Source organism: Sarcophilus harrisii, chromosome 3, assembly GCF_902635505.1.
Source record: "Sarcophilus harrisii chromosome 3, mSarHar1.11, whole genome shotgun sequence".
Lineage (NCBI taxonomy): Eukaryota > Metazoa > Chordata > Mammalia > Dasyuromorphia > Dasyuridae > Sarcophilus > Sarcophilus harrisii.
The window spans coordinates 22,830,641-22,845,925 of NC_045428.1; the positions used below are offsets into that span (position 1 = coordinate 22,830,641).

The 15,285-nt window shown below is 32.9% G+C and overlaps 1 protein-coding gene across 1 annotated transcript in view; it reads right to left on the bottom strand.

Moving 5' to 3' along the window:
* The window catches only part of SI (sucrase-isomaltase), a 90,039-nt gene extending 78,653 nt beyond the window's left edge, over positions 1-11,386 (bottom strand). Inside the window, exons 1-8 of the mRNA XM_031961114.1 lie at positions 11,238-11,386; positions 10,123-10,131; positions 8,528-8,615; positions 6,308-6,425; positions 6,103-6,212; positions 4,836-4,987; positions 2,343-2,514; positions 897-996 (exon numbers count right to left, since the gene is read on the bottom strand). Of these exons, the coding sequence (XP_031816974.1) occupies positions 897-996; positions 2,343-2,514; positions 4,836-4,987; positions 6,103-6,212; positions 6,308-6,425; positions 8,528-8,615; positions 10,123-10,131; positions 11,238-11,386 (898 nt within the window). The remainder of the gene's footprint in view (positions 1-896; positions 997-2,342; positions 2,515-4,835; positions 4,988-6,102; positions 6,213-6,307; positions 6,426-8,527; positions 8,616-10,122; positions 10,132-11,237) is intronic.
* Between the last annotated feature and the right edge of the window lie 3,899 nt (positions 11,387-15,285).

The following is a 15,285-nucleotide window of genomic DNA, read 5'->3' on the forward strand; positions in this document are numbered from 1 at the left end:
TTCACAAGAAGAGATCTATTCTACAGGTCTTTAGACCTCCAGCAGCTACTGGCAGGTGGCTCCCTTATTTCAACAAGGGACAGAGGGAGAGATGGAGACAGAAAAAAGGGAAGAGGAAAAAGTCAAAGAGGAAGTGGAAGCAGAAGCAAGAGTGGGAGCAGGAGCATTCTTTTTCTATACATATATATGTATGTATGTATGTATATATATATATATATATATGCATCAATTTTCAATTGTTCCATCATTTTCAGTTGGGTACAAATCTTGGCGATCCCATTTGAGTTTTCTTGACAAAGATACCAGAAAGGGTTTCCATTTCCTTTTCCAGCTCATTTTAGAGCTGAGGAAACTGAGACAAACAGGGTTAGCTGACTTTCCAGGATCACGTTACTAATAAATGTCTAAGGTCCTATTTGAACTTGTCTTCTTGATTCCAAGCCTGGAACTCTATCTATTGCACCATTTAGCAATATGTACTTTTAATAAATGACATAGTTATTTTACTTATTCTAATTCTTTCTTTTAAATATTCCTATCTTTCAAGTATCAATATTCAGATATAATATGTTTGGAAATCAAGGCACTCTAGTATACAAAGGATAGGAATTGAAGAATACTCAGGTAGGGAAGTGCAGTACATTACAAAATTACCAAAACAGAAGTAATATAAAGCATGCTCACATTTTGAGAATAAGGAATACATGATAGGGCTGGCTGTTAATACCCTCAACAATTTTAAGACTCAAGGAAAATCCCATTACATGCTGAAAAGATTCCATATGGGAGGACATGGACAAGGGCAATCAATATGAGCAAGCCTAACATTTCAGTCTTCATTACTGGAAGGAGATCAAAGATTTTATAATACATGTGTTCAGACTAAGGATCCTTACCCATTGCATTGCTGTTCAGTAGGAAAACTCCAAATGATAGTCCTGTATCATCTTCGATGCATGTGAAAAATGTGTGCTGGCCATATAAGTTATGGTTGTTCTATAAGAAAAGCAAAGTATTTTTTCATGGAATGTTAGAATCTAGTGAAAGTAAAAAGCGGGCATGCTAAAGAAACATTTCAAACCTTGTTTTTTCTCTTTCCATGTTCATAGTAAGGACCTGAAAGTCTTACAGTCTCTTGCCTCTTATTCCCAAATACTCTACAATTTAGACCCTAACTGTATCCAAAAAAAAATTCCCATAAAACTGTCACCAGCCACAATCAAGGGTCTAAAAATATGTTGGAAATCACCAGTAAGATTCAAAAGCTCAGCAAGATTTTCAATTTCAGGCTGAGTCTAAGAGGGAGTATAGAAGGAACTCTGTCAGACAGGACAGGGCTCAGAGTACCAGTGATCACTGTCCAAAGCCTCCTTGCTTGATGACTCCCAACCTCACTGTGCTTTTTAAATCTTTTCGCTCAAACCTCTATAGCTGGAGGATGTAAGCTTTTGCTACTTGAAGCACAAATCCACATTCTCCTGGAAATTTTTCTTTCTATATTATGATGTATATTTAAGATATATCATGACTTAATTCTAATCTTATTAATATATAGAACTATGTGATAGAATTCCCTCTCCCTTTATAATTTAGCATTGTTTTTGCAACTTATAATCTTAGAGGGCTTTCCTAGAAGCTAAAATGATTGTCTATCTGGGGTCCAGATAAATTACTTGGCCAGGATCATATAGCTGGTATGTGTGCCAAATGTAGAATTTGAAGGCAGGTCTTCTCTACTTTAACATCTCTCTAACCATTATGCATAGAACTTTTACTATACCTTTATGCCCCAAAATGCCTCTTTTAGTTGCCTCAACATGCCATGAAAATAATTCTAGAATATTGAAGGCCATTCCAGTTGCCCATTAAACTTAGATTGATCTCAACATGCTATAAAGGAATTGTGTAATGCTGATATAACTACCGATTCAAGGATCAAATTACCCATCCTCCTACTGATGAGCTTCTCACACATAGTCCATCACGAGTGTATACATTAACATTTTTTAGCTCTGTAGGACTAGCTCTGTGGCTCTGTGATATATGATCTCTCTATAGCACAATCAGCTTGAATCTGACTATTATTACTATGAAGTATCAAACTTCCATAGAATTCATAATTATAGAAAACAAGCTATCTCTTAAGGGTGAGGATTAACATCCTACAATTTTATAGTAAATATGCTCCTCATGTCTAAATGATTGTGCTAGATATTATTGGCTATAAAGAAATTTCATTGGAAATTTACAACAACAGATAAAGCTTGGAAACGCACAGATGTGTAATCTTCTCTAACATTCTTTTCACTATTTATAGAAAAACATGGAATATGATTTCTTACATCACCAGGCAGTTCATCCCGGGTAAAGATGGGCCAGTTTTTCCAGTAAGTATCATGACGGAACCGTTTATGGATATGTTCCCCAATTCCATAGAAATAGTTGCTAGGTAGTTTGGTTGAGATTTGTAAGTATTGGTCTGAGTAAACCAGAGGTCCAACAGTTGTGTCAAACCTAAAAAATATAATAGTGTTGATAGATGGACAGATAGATCGACCAGCATACAGATAGACAGACAGACAGATAGATAGATGACAGAAGTAGAGAGAAAATAAAGGTTAGACAGATAGATAGATGACAGATATAGAGAGAAAATAGAGGTAGAGATAGATGGATGGACAGACGGACAGACAGACAGACAGACAAATGTGGACAGACAGACAGAGAAAATAGAGTTAGAGATAGAAATATATCAACTTAAGGTTTGTAAAAAAAAAAAAAAACTTTACAATCTTTATTTTATTTTATTTAATCCTTACAAAAATCCTGTGAGGTAGGTGTTATTATTGTTTCTATTTTAAAGATGATGAAACTGAAGCCGAGAAGATTAAGTGACACAGGATAACAGTAAGGGTCTGGATTTGAATTCAGTTTTTCCTGACACAAATCCAATACTCTATTTACTGTGTCACTTGAGCCATATATCTGTGCTCACAAGTAGACACAAAGCAGGTATAAATAAAAACGGAATGATGAAGTAGATAGATAAATGGCTTCAACTAGAAAGTATAGGCTCCAGTCTTGTATTTGATATACTGCCTGAACAACCATAGAATAGTCACTTCAATCTTCACTAGAATAATTAAAAAGGTCAAGATCCATTGTGCCCAGGGCCATCTCCAGGTGTCCTAATCTATAGCTAACCATTGAATCCAAATGGCTCTGGAGAAGAAAGCACTAGTGATTTTGCATAGCCCTCCCTCACTTAAGCCCAGTTCACTTGTAAGTCATGACATCACCTTTCCAAATTCATGGTTCTCTTTAAGAATAAAGGACAAACAACAAAAACAACTTATCACAGTGATTCTTAGCACTTAATAATAAGAGATTGATACTTGTTTGTTGTCCCTAAAACTATAAAATGGAAGTAAGATGCTGATATTCATTGGGAGGGGAAATTTCCTCATTTGGGAGTTCCTTACATCATTTAAACCATGAGTTCAGACTCTATTCCTAGAGTAAAAAATATATACAAGAGTTATGTAAATTTTTAACTTAGCTGATAAAATATTTCTCGTTACAGATAAAATTTTTATCTAGTAATCACTTATAGGAATATATATATATATATATAATATATATATATGCAAATTTGGCCATTCATTAATTCATTCATGGAGTTGCAGTCTATTAAGAGGCCAAGGCAAAATCACAGATAGCTACTTTGTGTATATAATCTACCAATAAAAATCATATTCTGAACCATTAAGATATTGTTAATAATCTGCTATTTCTTTACTTCATCAGTCTTTTAATTAATACTTTTAGCAGTGATTTGGAATTTAAATTTAAATTTACAAAAATAAAGAAATTCATTTTTTAAATTGAATTTAAAATAGTCAATATTTATATTTATGATTATAGATAGTTGCATGCCCATAAGGGCTAGAAAACTAGATCTGGAGTGAGAGACCTAATGTGAATTCTTCCTAATTCTGTGTCATCCACTAACAAACTGCATGATTCTAGATAAGTCCCTTTAAATCACTCAGTTTATTAATCTATCATATGGAGGTAATTATAGCACCTAATTTAAGGTTGGAAAGTTGTAAAGCTCAAAAGAGACTATCATCTATTTTCTTGAATGATCTCTTGATTTTATATATATATATATATATATATATATATATATATATTATTGCTTATGTGTATATGTCCAAATAAATGGTTTTTTCTACATGTACAATATATACATAGAGTTCTTTGTAAATCTGTTTACAACATAAAGGTTATTTTTCATTATTATTACCATTGTTCTTATCTCAATAATAATAGGCAAAGTAATAATAATAACTGATATTTAAATGGTGCTTTAAATTTTGCAAAGTGATTTCCATGTTGTCTTATTCAATCTTTATAATACTTCTGTTAGTTAGGTAACACAGATCTCCATTTTACAAATAAGAAACTGGTTCTCAAGAGTTATGAAATTCTTTTTACAGGCAGAGATCATACATGAACACAAATCTCCCTTACTTCCAAGACTACTTTGTCATCTAATATGATATACCCATCTATAGAATTTAGAACATTTAAGAACTTATTCTCCTTATGTTATAAAAATCTAATAGTATAGTATGGTACCATTCCATTCCATACCAATAACATGATATGAATATCATTAAGGAGGTAAGCACATATGGAACTTTAAAAAAAAGAAGCTTAAAACTACTAAATGATTAAATTAAGTCTTTTCTGTTTGTGATCTTTATAATGACAATAGAAAGGTCAAAATCTTGTAGGGAGGCATAGAGATATCAAAAGAAATCACTTACAAAACTCTGTTATTGCTTTTTCGAATTACTTTGATGCCAAAAGGATTTTGAATCACTTCTATCTTATATTTTGTATCCAATGCTCCTGGTTGAGTAAATTTTTGGATGTACTGATGAGGAACTTCAAATCTTTTGTTTTTAGGGTCAATAATCTGAAAAGATTTAAGATTTTTAAAATAAAGTTAAAATCATTTGATATGAAACCAACTAAGAGAGTGAAAATGCTGAACCAGGTATCAAATTAATAATGAGCTACAATTCTTGTCTATCTAAGAAAATAAAAAGACCAAGTTCATTTTCAACTTTCTGAAGTCATTTGTGGCCATATATCTACACATATATAGAGCTGACTTGATATATTAGAATGAGTAGGGTAATTACATTTCACTAGAGAATGGGGCTTGAATCCTATTTCTGAGCCTTCCTGAGTATGTCTATATGATTAAGTCCCTTCATTTTTCTGAACCTCTTTCCTTGTCTGTTAAGTGAGGGTCATACTACATGTAACAGGGGTTATCTTAATCATAGGGTTATCTTAAAGGTCATTTGTATAAAACATTATAAGCTACAGAGCTCCATATAAGTGGTAGAATCACAAAAATGTATAGTTACATCTATTTTACAAATGAGACAAGTAAAGCTCAGAGGGCTGTTTTGTTCAAATTATTCATTACTCTAAGGAGAATTTGTGTTTCATAATTGAAAGGATGTTTAAATGTTATATCACAGTTTATCATTACTGTTATATATATGTATATTATTATACAGGTAAAATAATGACTCTGTATTAAATTTTAAACTGACTCTTTTAGCATTTATAGACAGCTGATATTTGATAAAGTGGTCTTATAGTCTAGGAAACAACAAATTTCATCAAATAAGTATCATGATCCAAGTACAGTACTAGACATTCAGAATGCAAACATAGCATAAAAAAAAAATCCCTGCCCTCTAAGATCTTTTATTTTAAAATTATTTTAAATTTTCTGTTAGGAAATAACCTTTATTTTTTTCAAAAGAAAAAAATCGTCATGGAGTATCATGTCTATTGTTTTGCTTTTAAAATTAATTCCAATTGCATATGTTTAACATATATTGGATTATTTGCCATTTTAGGGAGGAAGTAAAGAGAAGGAAGTGAGAAAAAAATGGAACACAAAGTTTTGCAAGGGTGCACATTGAAAACTATACGTAAAATTTTAAAATAAAAAGCTTTAAAATAAAAATTTTAAAAATATAATTCCAAAACTTAGTTAGAAAATCAGACCTTGAACCGAAGTCGACTGGATGTCTGATTTTCCGTTGTGAGCAAGACATTGTCAATGTCATTTCCAAATAAGGTAGGTGAAGGTATCCTGCTTAATTTAACTTCTATTCCTTTTAAAAAAAAAAAAAGGAAAGGAAAAACAGTGAGTTATTGAACTATCTATTTCATGGATAGATTAAAGCTTGAAAAATAAACTAGTCTTTACCAGCATTAGATGCCTGCTGATGGTCAACTTTGTAGCCATGATTGTCCCCAAAGATACACCAAGGGTGGGTGGTACTGTTCAGTGGACTCCAGCAACAGCCACGCTGGGTACATAAAGTCTGGACCAATATCAAATAAATGTTATTTGTGAAGTTGGTTATTTCCATTTCTAAATTTAATGTCCAACTCCCTCCCCAAGAGTATTCCAGTTTCTTCTTTTCCCCAAATAACTTTATTCATCTACTCAATTCATTCCCTGATTTCTGATGTAGGTAGATACTGGGAATTCAGAATCAGACTGTTTTTTTATACAATAGTATTCACTGAAAGGTTCTCATTCAAGGAGTTACAAGGATGTTAAAAAGATACTCCATTCCTTGCAAATGCTTCCAATTTAATTCATTCTCATTGTTTTGATGTAAGGATAAAAAGACAAAGAAATGTTGCATGGCACTCCTGATGAACACTTTCAAAGATGGCATTGCATATGGTATATTTCTCATCAGATTGAACATGTTTCCAAGGTTAAATTTAAAATAGAATTCCATAATAATGGTCTTTTCTTTACCTGCTTGGTATGGGGGGAGGGTGAAATGATGGGAGCTGAAATAGCCTTACACTTATAAATTGTAATATTATAGTATAACAGCATTGAGGCCAGGAAAAATCTCTTACAAGATAATCACCTTTATCTAAGTCAGACTATATTGTTGCATGACTTCCTTTATGACTGATTAGTTTCCACGCAGAATTGTATAACTTTAATTACTTAGCCAGAAAGACAATTGACTGTTTACAAAATCTGCTATTTTTTCCTCTTTGCTTCTCCATTTTAATTTTTAAAAGTAAAAATCAAAAGTGTATTTCAACTGTATAAACATTTCTAAATCTCTACAAGTTTTTTTTTTTGCAGGTCATGGATCAGCTTCAAGGAAGATGGCTCATCCCTCCACAAATTCATCTTCTGATATATTTTTGAACTATTAACTGAAAAGCTGTTAGATGGCTCTTTAACTTGAGTCATAAGCACCTGACCTTCAATTTATATGCTGGTAGCTTATCTGTACAAATCCCTTATGTATAAGGGGGATTACTTTTATCTGTCAGGAGTGGTGAGCTATGGAATGATGCAATTACAAAGGAAAGGGACTGATGCTCCTTAATGATATGGACAAATATATTGCAGGTATATCAAAAGGAAATTACAAAAAGGAAAATTAATGAATTTGAAGGTTCCCAAACACCAGTTGCTACAGTGGGGAAAAGATTAGAGAATGATCTCCTAAAGAGAGTCCACAGTCTCCTCAGAGTTAAAATGAGAAAAAGAATGAATGTATGGAAATCTTGCTTGGTTCCAGAGAAGCTCTCACTGCCTACACCCAATAATTACTTTTCACATATGACTCCAGGAATAAGGCAATACTTTTTCTCATACTTCTTGGTAGGCATATTCCTTTTTATTAGAGGTCAATGAGTTCTTCTGAATAAAGAAAACATCATTATCCTTCGAGGAGGAGCTCTCTCAAGATTCTAGTATCAGAAATGTAAAAATATTTAAAAGAGAGCTTGAAAGATATTTCCAGGTATGTCAGATTGAATGGGGGAAAAAAACAAAAAACAAACAATAATGATTGAATTCTATCTTTTAAATCAAAGGACAATAGATTAAGTGTTGAAAATGCTCCAATTCCTTCATTTTATAAATAGGTAAGGTTACTTGTCCAAAGTAACCAAAAGAGTCAACTTTTAAACCTGGTCTGCTGATAGTTAAGCCATCAGTCTTTTCATTGTTCTCCCAGGAAAAAAAAATGTCACAATGAAAACGCATTTGTTTTCCTACATAGACATTATTCATCAATCCAACAAAGGGACAGAAGTCTCCCTGAAATACAAGGACAATAGACCATCATGGCTGGGTTAAAACATAAGCTTCCTGCTATCATTCTTATATTTTTGATAGGGTGCTAGTAAAAAGCCTCATAGTAAAAGGTCAAAAGCAGCCTAATTTATATACAGATATCATGAAATATGGAATTGGCCAATTTTTAAAGTCATTAATTCAACACATGTATATTAAATACCTACGATAGGCAAGATATGCTATGAGCTAAGCCCAAAGAGATAACATATTTCCATAAAGAAATGTATAGCCTCCAAATGATACGATCATCCTTGCTAGAGAGAACAAATGAAATTGAAAAGAGAACAATATTTTTCAAACCTCTGTTGCAAATTGGTCTGGTATACAGTTTATCCTCCCATCTATATTGACATTCACATCACTTGGGCATTTTCCTGGAGTAGATGGGCTTCCTGAAACAAATTCTAAAATAAAAGCAGATGCCTTGTTATTCCAATGTTTCGTATGCCATGCTCAAGGCAGTTTTTAAGTAATGTAATCTTAAATTCATGAAAACACTGACTTAAATGATAGCATACTAATTAAGCCATACACTATAGCTGAGTACTATTTTTATACTTTGATTATTAAGAAGTGACAAAAATTTACTGATATCTCTATCATACATTGAGTCTTGACAGTTTTTTTTTTTCTGTGCGTGATCTGCTTTGGGTGTCATGAAAATTCTTTGTGGTAAGGAAACTATATAGATAGGGTATATACTAAGACTTTGGGGATGCTTTATATTATAACTTTATTTTACATAAGAGACTACTACTGTGGCCAGACAAGCAAGTGGTTTGCCCAAAGTATCATATCCAGAAGATACCAAGATGAGAAATTAATGTGATTTTTCCAGGTCCAGATTTTTCCATCATGAAACTCATAAACTGCCCTTGATAGCATAGCCAGAGCCCCATGATGGCTTCTCCCATAACCTCTCATTTGATCCTGAAATAAAAAAGAAATAAGGAGGTAGAAATGTTCTTTCTCATAGTCCCTATCCATCCTAACTTCATCTTGCAATATCCTTCAGTTTGGTATAAGGTGGAAGATGTGAGGGAGGAAGAGTTGATGGTAAAAGAAAACATAAGAAAGGGAAAAATAAGGTGAAAAAATAGTAATCAACAATTTTATAATACATTATACCATTGCACTATATACTTTATTAACATTATCTCATGAACGTCACAACTCTAGGAAGTGAGTGCTATCATCCTTTTATTTCCATTTACATCTCCCCTAGCTTTTCATCATCTGTGAATTCAACAGGGCTTTTACCTTCACTGTTGTCTGAGTCACTGATGAAATTTTTCAGCAGGGAGATCATTGAAATACTCTAGAAGGAAGCTTTCTTTCTAAACTGAAGAGAAGATGATAATTACTCCTCCTTGTATCTGACTATTAAGTCAATTTCCATATTCATCTAACTATAAATATCTAACCATCCAACTATGGTACTGTGACTGTCCAGGAATGATCTCTCTCAGCTTGTCTTTGTATCCCCAGTGCCTGGTACACAGTAGACACTAAATAAATGCCTGTCTTCCAAGAGCTATAAAACCGTAGATATCCTTTGCCCCAAAAGTGCCACAACTGGGTCTGCATCCCAAGGAAATCATGAAGGAGGGAAAAGGACCCACAAGTGCAAAAATGTTTGTAATAATTATTTTTGTGGTAGCAAGGAATTGAAAAATGAGTAGATGCCCAGCAGTTGGGGAATGGCTGAAGAAGTTGTGATACATGAAGGTAATGGATATTATTGTTTTATAAAAAATGATGAACAAGCTGATTGTAGAAAGGTCTGGAAAGATTTATATAAACAGACTGAGTGAAACAAGCAGAATGAGGAATACATTGTATATAATAACAGCAAGAATGTGTGATTGAATGTGCAATGATTAACTATGAAAGACTTGGTTCTTCTCAGTGTTTCAGTGATCCAAAGCAATCCCAAAAGAATTTGGAAAGAAAATGTCATCTGCATCCAGAACTAAGGAAACTGAATGTAAATCAACATTATGCTTTGTTCACTTATTTTTTCTGTTTTTTTTTTTTTATCTCTCCCATGTTTTTTCCCTTTTTCTCTCCCAACGAAATTCATCAAAAAATGCGTATGAAAAATAAATTAACTTAAAAAATGATTAGCTTTTGTCACATTTCTCTCCCTTTACACTATTTGTCACTTGGGAAACACCCTTTGCTAATTGTCTGTATGGCAATATATACATTTACCTTTAACTGAAGGAGTTATTATACCTACATGTGCAAACACAAGTCTTATATTGGCCTAAATTTGTTGTTTGTGTGTCTTGGTGATTTAACAGGTATCTCTAAACAATCCATAAACCACAATATTTAGTGTGTCTCTGCACAGTGTGTGCTTGTGTGTATAAAAGCGTCTAAACTCAGATACCAATGTATGTGTCAGGGTGTATGTACATTCAACTTGGATTGGAGGTAGTCATCTACCTTTGTCTGTACTAACCCAACTTAGATTGTAGAGGGTCTTTTGTGTGTATGTCTATAAGTGTATATTTATACTTTTAACTTGAACTGCAGATAGAGGCCTGTGGTCTTGGCCCTTGTTCATGACACTGGAATATAGGACCAGATGAGTAATTCTTACGAGAACTGTGTCTTTATATACATATATGCATTAAACTGACCTACAAGCAACAATGTGGGTCTATTTCTTCTTAATTACTCCATATCTCAGGTATAAATGGATATGTGTTTGTGTATGTTCTTTTAACTTCAACTATAGGTGCTACAGTTTCTCTGTAACTCCCATCTCAACCTTCAGGTCTTAGTATGTGTATCTGTTTGTATATTTTGATTGTGGATCAAATATGTTCTATATGGTTCCATGAAAAGACATTTACCTAAGTCTATAGGTGTTAATGCTTGGATATACTTTTTATTTGGACCTTGTGTCAATAAAATATTTATATACTGTGTATATGTGTGCATATGCATGCATATATGTGTGTGCACATGTGTGTGGGGATATACTTAGGCTTAAAAAGACACTGTCTGTGTTTCAGGGTCTGTGTCCTTACCTTTGACGGCTGTCCCTTTTGTTGCTAATACTACAATTAAGGCCACAGCAACTATAGACACAAATGCAAATAGGACGATCAAGGAGATTTCTAATGCACTGAATTTCTTTCTTGCCATCTGAAAGAAAAGATGAGCTTTTATAGCTGCTGTTCACAACAGTGAAGTTTCCAAAAAAATATAAACTCCATGAGAGCAGAGACTATTTTTTTTTTTTTGGCACTGGATCACCATACTAAACTTGCCACAGTCCTGGAAGATAGTTACATGTTATATTGCATACATACCTGAAATGTTTATTGATTTGATACAATTCATCATTATTGCCTGTAAGATTAATCTAGGTTCAGAATTTGCATTTCAACTGATATAATCTCATATTATATATTACCATATTAATATGCATATGGTAATATATCAATAATAACATATGTAATATTATTAATATATAGCAATAATTGACATGTGATAATAAATAATTGAATCACCAATTATTGATGTTAATATGTTGTATGTTATATTAATTAATAATGCTTATTAATTGTAATAGATAATTAATTATTTGATGGCTATAGTGATTATTAATATAATTGTATATAATAATAAGCATGGAACCTTGATTTTAATAAAACAAGGGAAGACAAAAATCAAAGCATAAAAGTAATACACAATTAACAAACTCAATGGTCCCATAAAGACACTATAACAAACAGACAAACAACATAATACATGATAACTGATGATGTTCCAAGGATCACAAACATCCAAATTCCTTGGCTGCAAGGATGCATGGTCACAGCTAATTCAGAGTCTCAAGTAGGAGCCATTGTTAGACAAACTGTATAATACTTCTTATTCAGAGCCTCAAAATCCCTTTCCACTAAGGGATTTTTATAGGCTAAGAACAAAAAAGGCACTATGCTAAATATTATCATTTGATACAAGCAACTCCATCAGGTTCAAGATGCTCCAGCATAAGAGAATATTCCATCACCAAGAAGAATATTTGTTCATTCCTTTAGAAGGATTATGTTTACTCTAGACACTGGCCAGGTTTTCAGGGGGTAAGCACAGGCTTGCAATAAAGGATACTCATGAATTAAGGCACCAGAAGGATGGCCGACTTTTTTTATGTGTTTCCTGAGATTCCACCAGATAACTGTTAGCATATTCCAATGTTCTCAGCAAACAAATTTATCTAAAGGCATGCCCCAAACTCACTGGGATTCTCACAAGGATTCCCTATACTATCATTATAAATAATTTAAGGTATAGATTATTATTTTTTTTTCTCTTTTGAGTACTATGCAAAGTGAATTACAGAGTCTCCTGCATAGAATAAAAAAAGTCTCACCAATAATAGCTGATAGGTAAAGAGTACCTTATATATGTCATATTCTTCATATATTATCTCATTTAATCTATTAAGCCTACTATTTGCTTTGTGCACTTGTAGATATGAAAGGAGATTAAAAAGAAATATTAAGCATAACTCCTGCTCTTGAAAGCTTCATATCTTGTTTGGGGAAATGAGAGTAATTTGCATTCGTGTGTGTATAAATACAAACACATACATGTGTGCACGTATCTGACTTATATAATATACAATTACATAAGAATACTTTGAAGGTTTATGAGAACAAATTAAGGAGAAATCACTTTTAGCTGGGAAAATCTTGGAAGTCTTTATGAAAGAGTCAGCATTTGAGTTGGACCTTGAAGAAGGAATAAGATATTAAGCCAATTCTGACAACTAAGTAAAACCTAACCTAAAAAGGGGAAAAGTCATAAACCAGGGAATAGCAAATTAATTAAGCAAGGAAATATAAAAAGATTTTTATATACAATTTATTATTGTCATTTATCATTATTATTTAATTAAATTGTTTTGTTAAGAAACTAAGGCTCTAAGATATAGTGGTTTTTCCATGGACACATAAACATTAGGTATCCAAAGTCAGATTTTAAGCACAGATTGCCTGAATTAAAGTCTACCCCACCCCTTTCCTCTTCTGTACACATCTGGGCTGGAAAACACATCGATATTTTGTCCTCATCTCAGAAATAAACAACAAACTTTCTTTTGAAAAATGAATAATTAATTCTCCTTGGCTCTCTATCCTGTCCTACCATGATAAAATGAATGAGTACAAATTTATCTAATAAATAGTATACAACAAGAACTAGATTTGCCTGGAATCCAAACTAGCAAACAACCAGAAACCACTTTTGCCCATATAGCTTATCATCTGCTCTGTCACCTGAATCTCCCCTTATCCCCAGTATTCTACATAGTATTTTGTGAACAATATTTGAATGTGGGATATTTTTTAATTAGAATTCCCTAAAGGCATTTCAAACTCAACAGATCACAAAAAGAGCTTATCTTCCTCTACAACACCAACAAAAATAGATATCCCTCAAACTTTTGTATTGCTAGTGACACTGCTGCTATCCTAACATTTTAAAATTTCTTGTCTTCATAAAGTAATCTAATCACATTGAACAACCTGAAGATCCTTTCACACAGGTTTTTGTTGTATACCTCTTTGTCTTGCCACCTCGTAGCCACCATGCCCTTCATTCCTTAGCTGCTTAAAATACTCAGATTCCTTCAAGATGCTTAAATGGCATTTTCCACTTTAGGTCTTTGCTAACCCAACTAGTGCTATCTTCTCCAAGGTTGCTTTTCACACACACACACACACACACACACACACACACACACATAATTTTTTAAATGTTTATGTTGACTTTCCCATTAGAAGGTAAGATCCTTGTGAGAAGGTTCTTTTTACTTTTCAGTTATATCCTCAATACTCAGGATGAAGGGGAAAGGGAATATACATTTACATAGTGTCTAATAATAGCAGGGAATCAAACTTGATGTATTTAGAGAAGCTATTAACATTGAAAAACATTTTAAAAAGAAAAGATTTCACTACAGAGAGATGACCATGGTTTAACGAGGAAAGTTTAACTAAGGTAGGCTAGTTTAACTAATGTAAATGAGGAAGCCAAAAGAAATTAGTACTACTACAGTCAGCAAACATCTGATCTTTAGTGAAGAAGAAAGATATGGCAACCAAGAGCAACACCGATATAGAATAGAAACTCATTTGTAAACTCAGATGGAGGAAGGGAACAGAATTTTGTGAGCAATATCAACTCATAAAACAATGAATAAAGAGGAAGAAAAAATAAGTTTGCAAATAACCTAGCAACAAAACCAACAAAGCCATCTGGGAGATTTTAAGATAAAATTAGAAGGAGGCCATAATACATAATATATTTTTAAATCTATAAACAAACTTGCTTCCCAATGGCTGCCATATTTGTATTCTAAAATTATGTCTTGCATGAGCAACTAGAAATGGCACTAAAGAAAACAAAAATTAGGATAGATGAATTAGAACAAGAACATCCAGAGAGGAACTCTTAATACAAGTTTTCAAAAATTGAGGATTAAGAAAATTATTCTGAAAATATTTGAAAAGGAGAGGGAATGCTAAAAGGTTGGGGATAGGGAGGAAAATTCAGTGTTTTATAAGTACTATGAAAAAATGAGCCCCAAATACCAAAGACTACAAACTCATGTGCTACATCCTCATTTCTCCAAAAGGATCATGAGATTAACCTATAGGAGTACTAAAGACATATTTGACAGAAGTATGATAGGAAAACTAGTAGGCTTCATAAACATCCTGTAACAGATGATCCCTTTGCAATCATAAGATTGGCTGAAAGGAATGGAGAAAAAGAGATATTGCTGTGTTGTTTCATTAAGAAACAGAAAAGGTACTTGACTTAATATATCAAAATATCATCTTAAAGATTTTCCCTTAACCAGGGACTTGTTATAGTTGTATGAAATGCCTTGAAACATGTAACCAGAGAGATACAATTGATTTTTCACTCTGATTATTATTATTGTTCCAAGTCAATGGTAAATCTGGGATAGTTATGCTCACTAGAAGTGTCTGATAGTACCATGAAGGATACCAAAGACGATATTATTC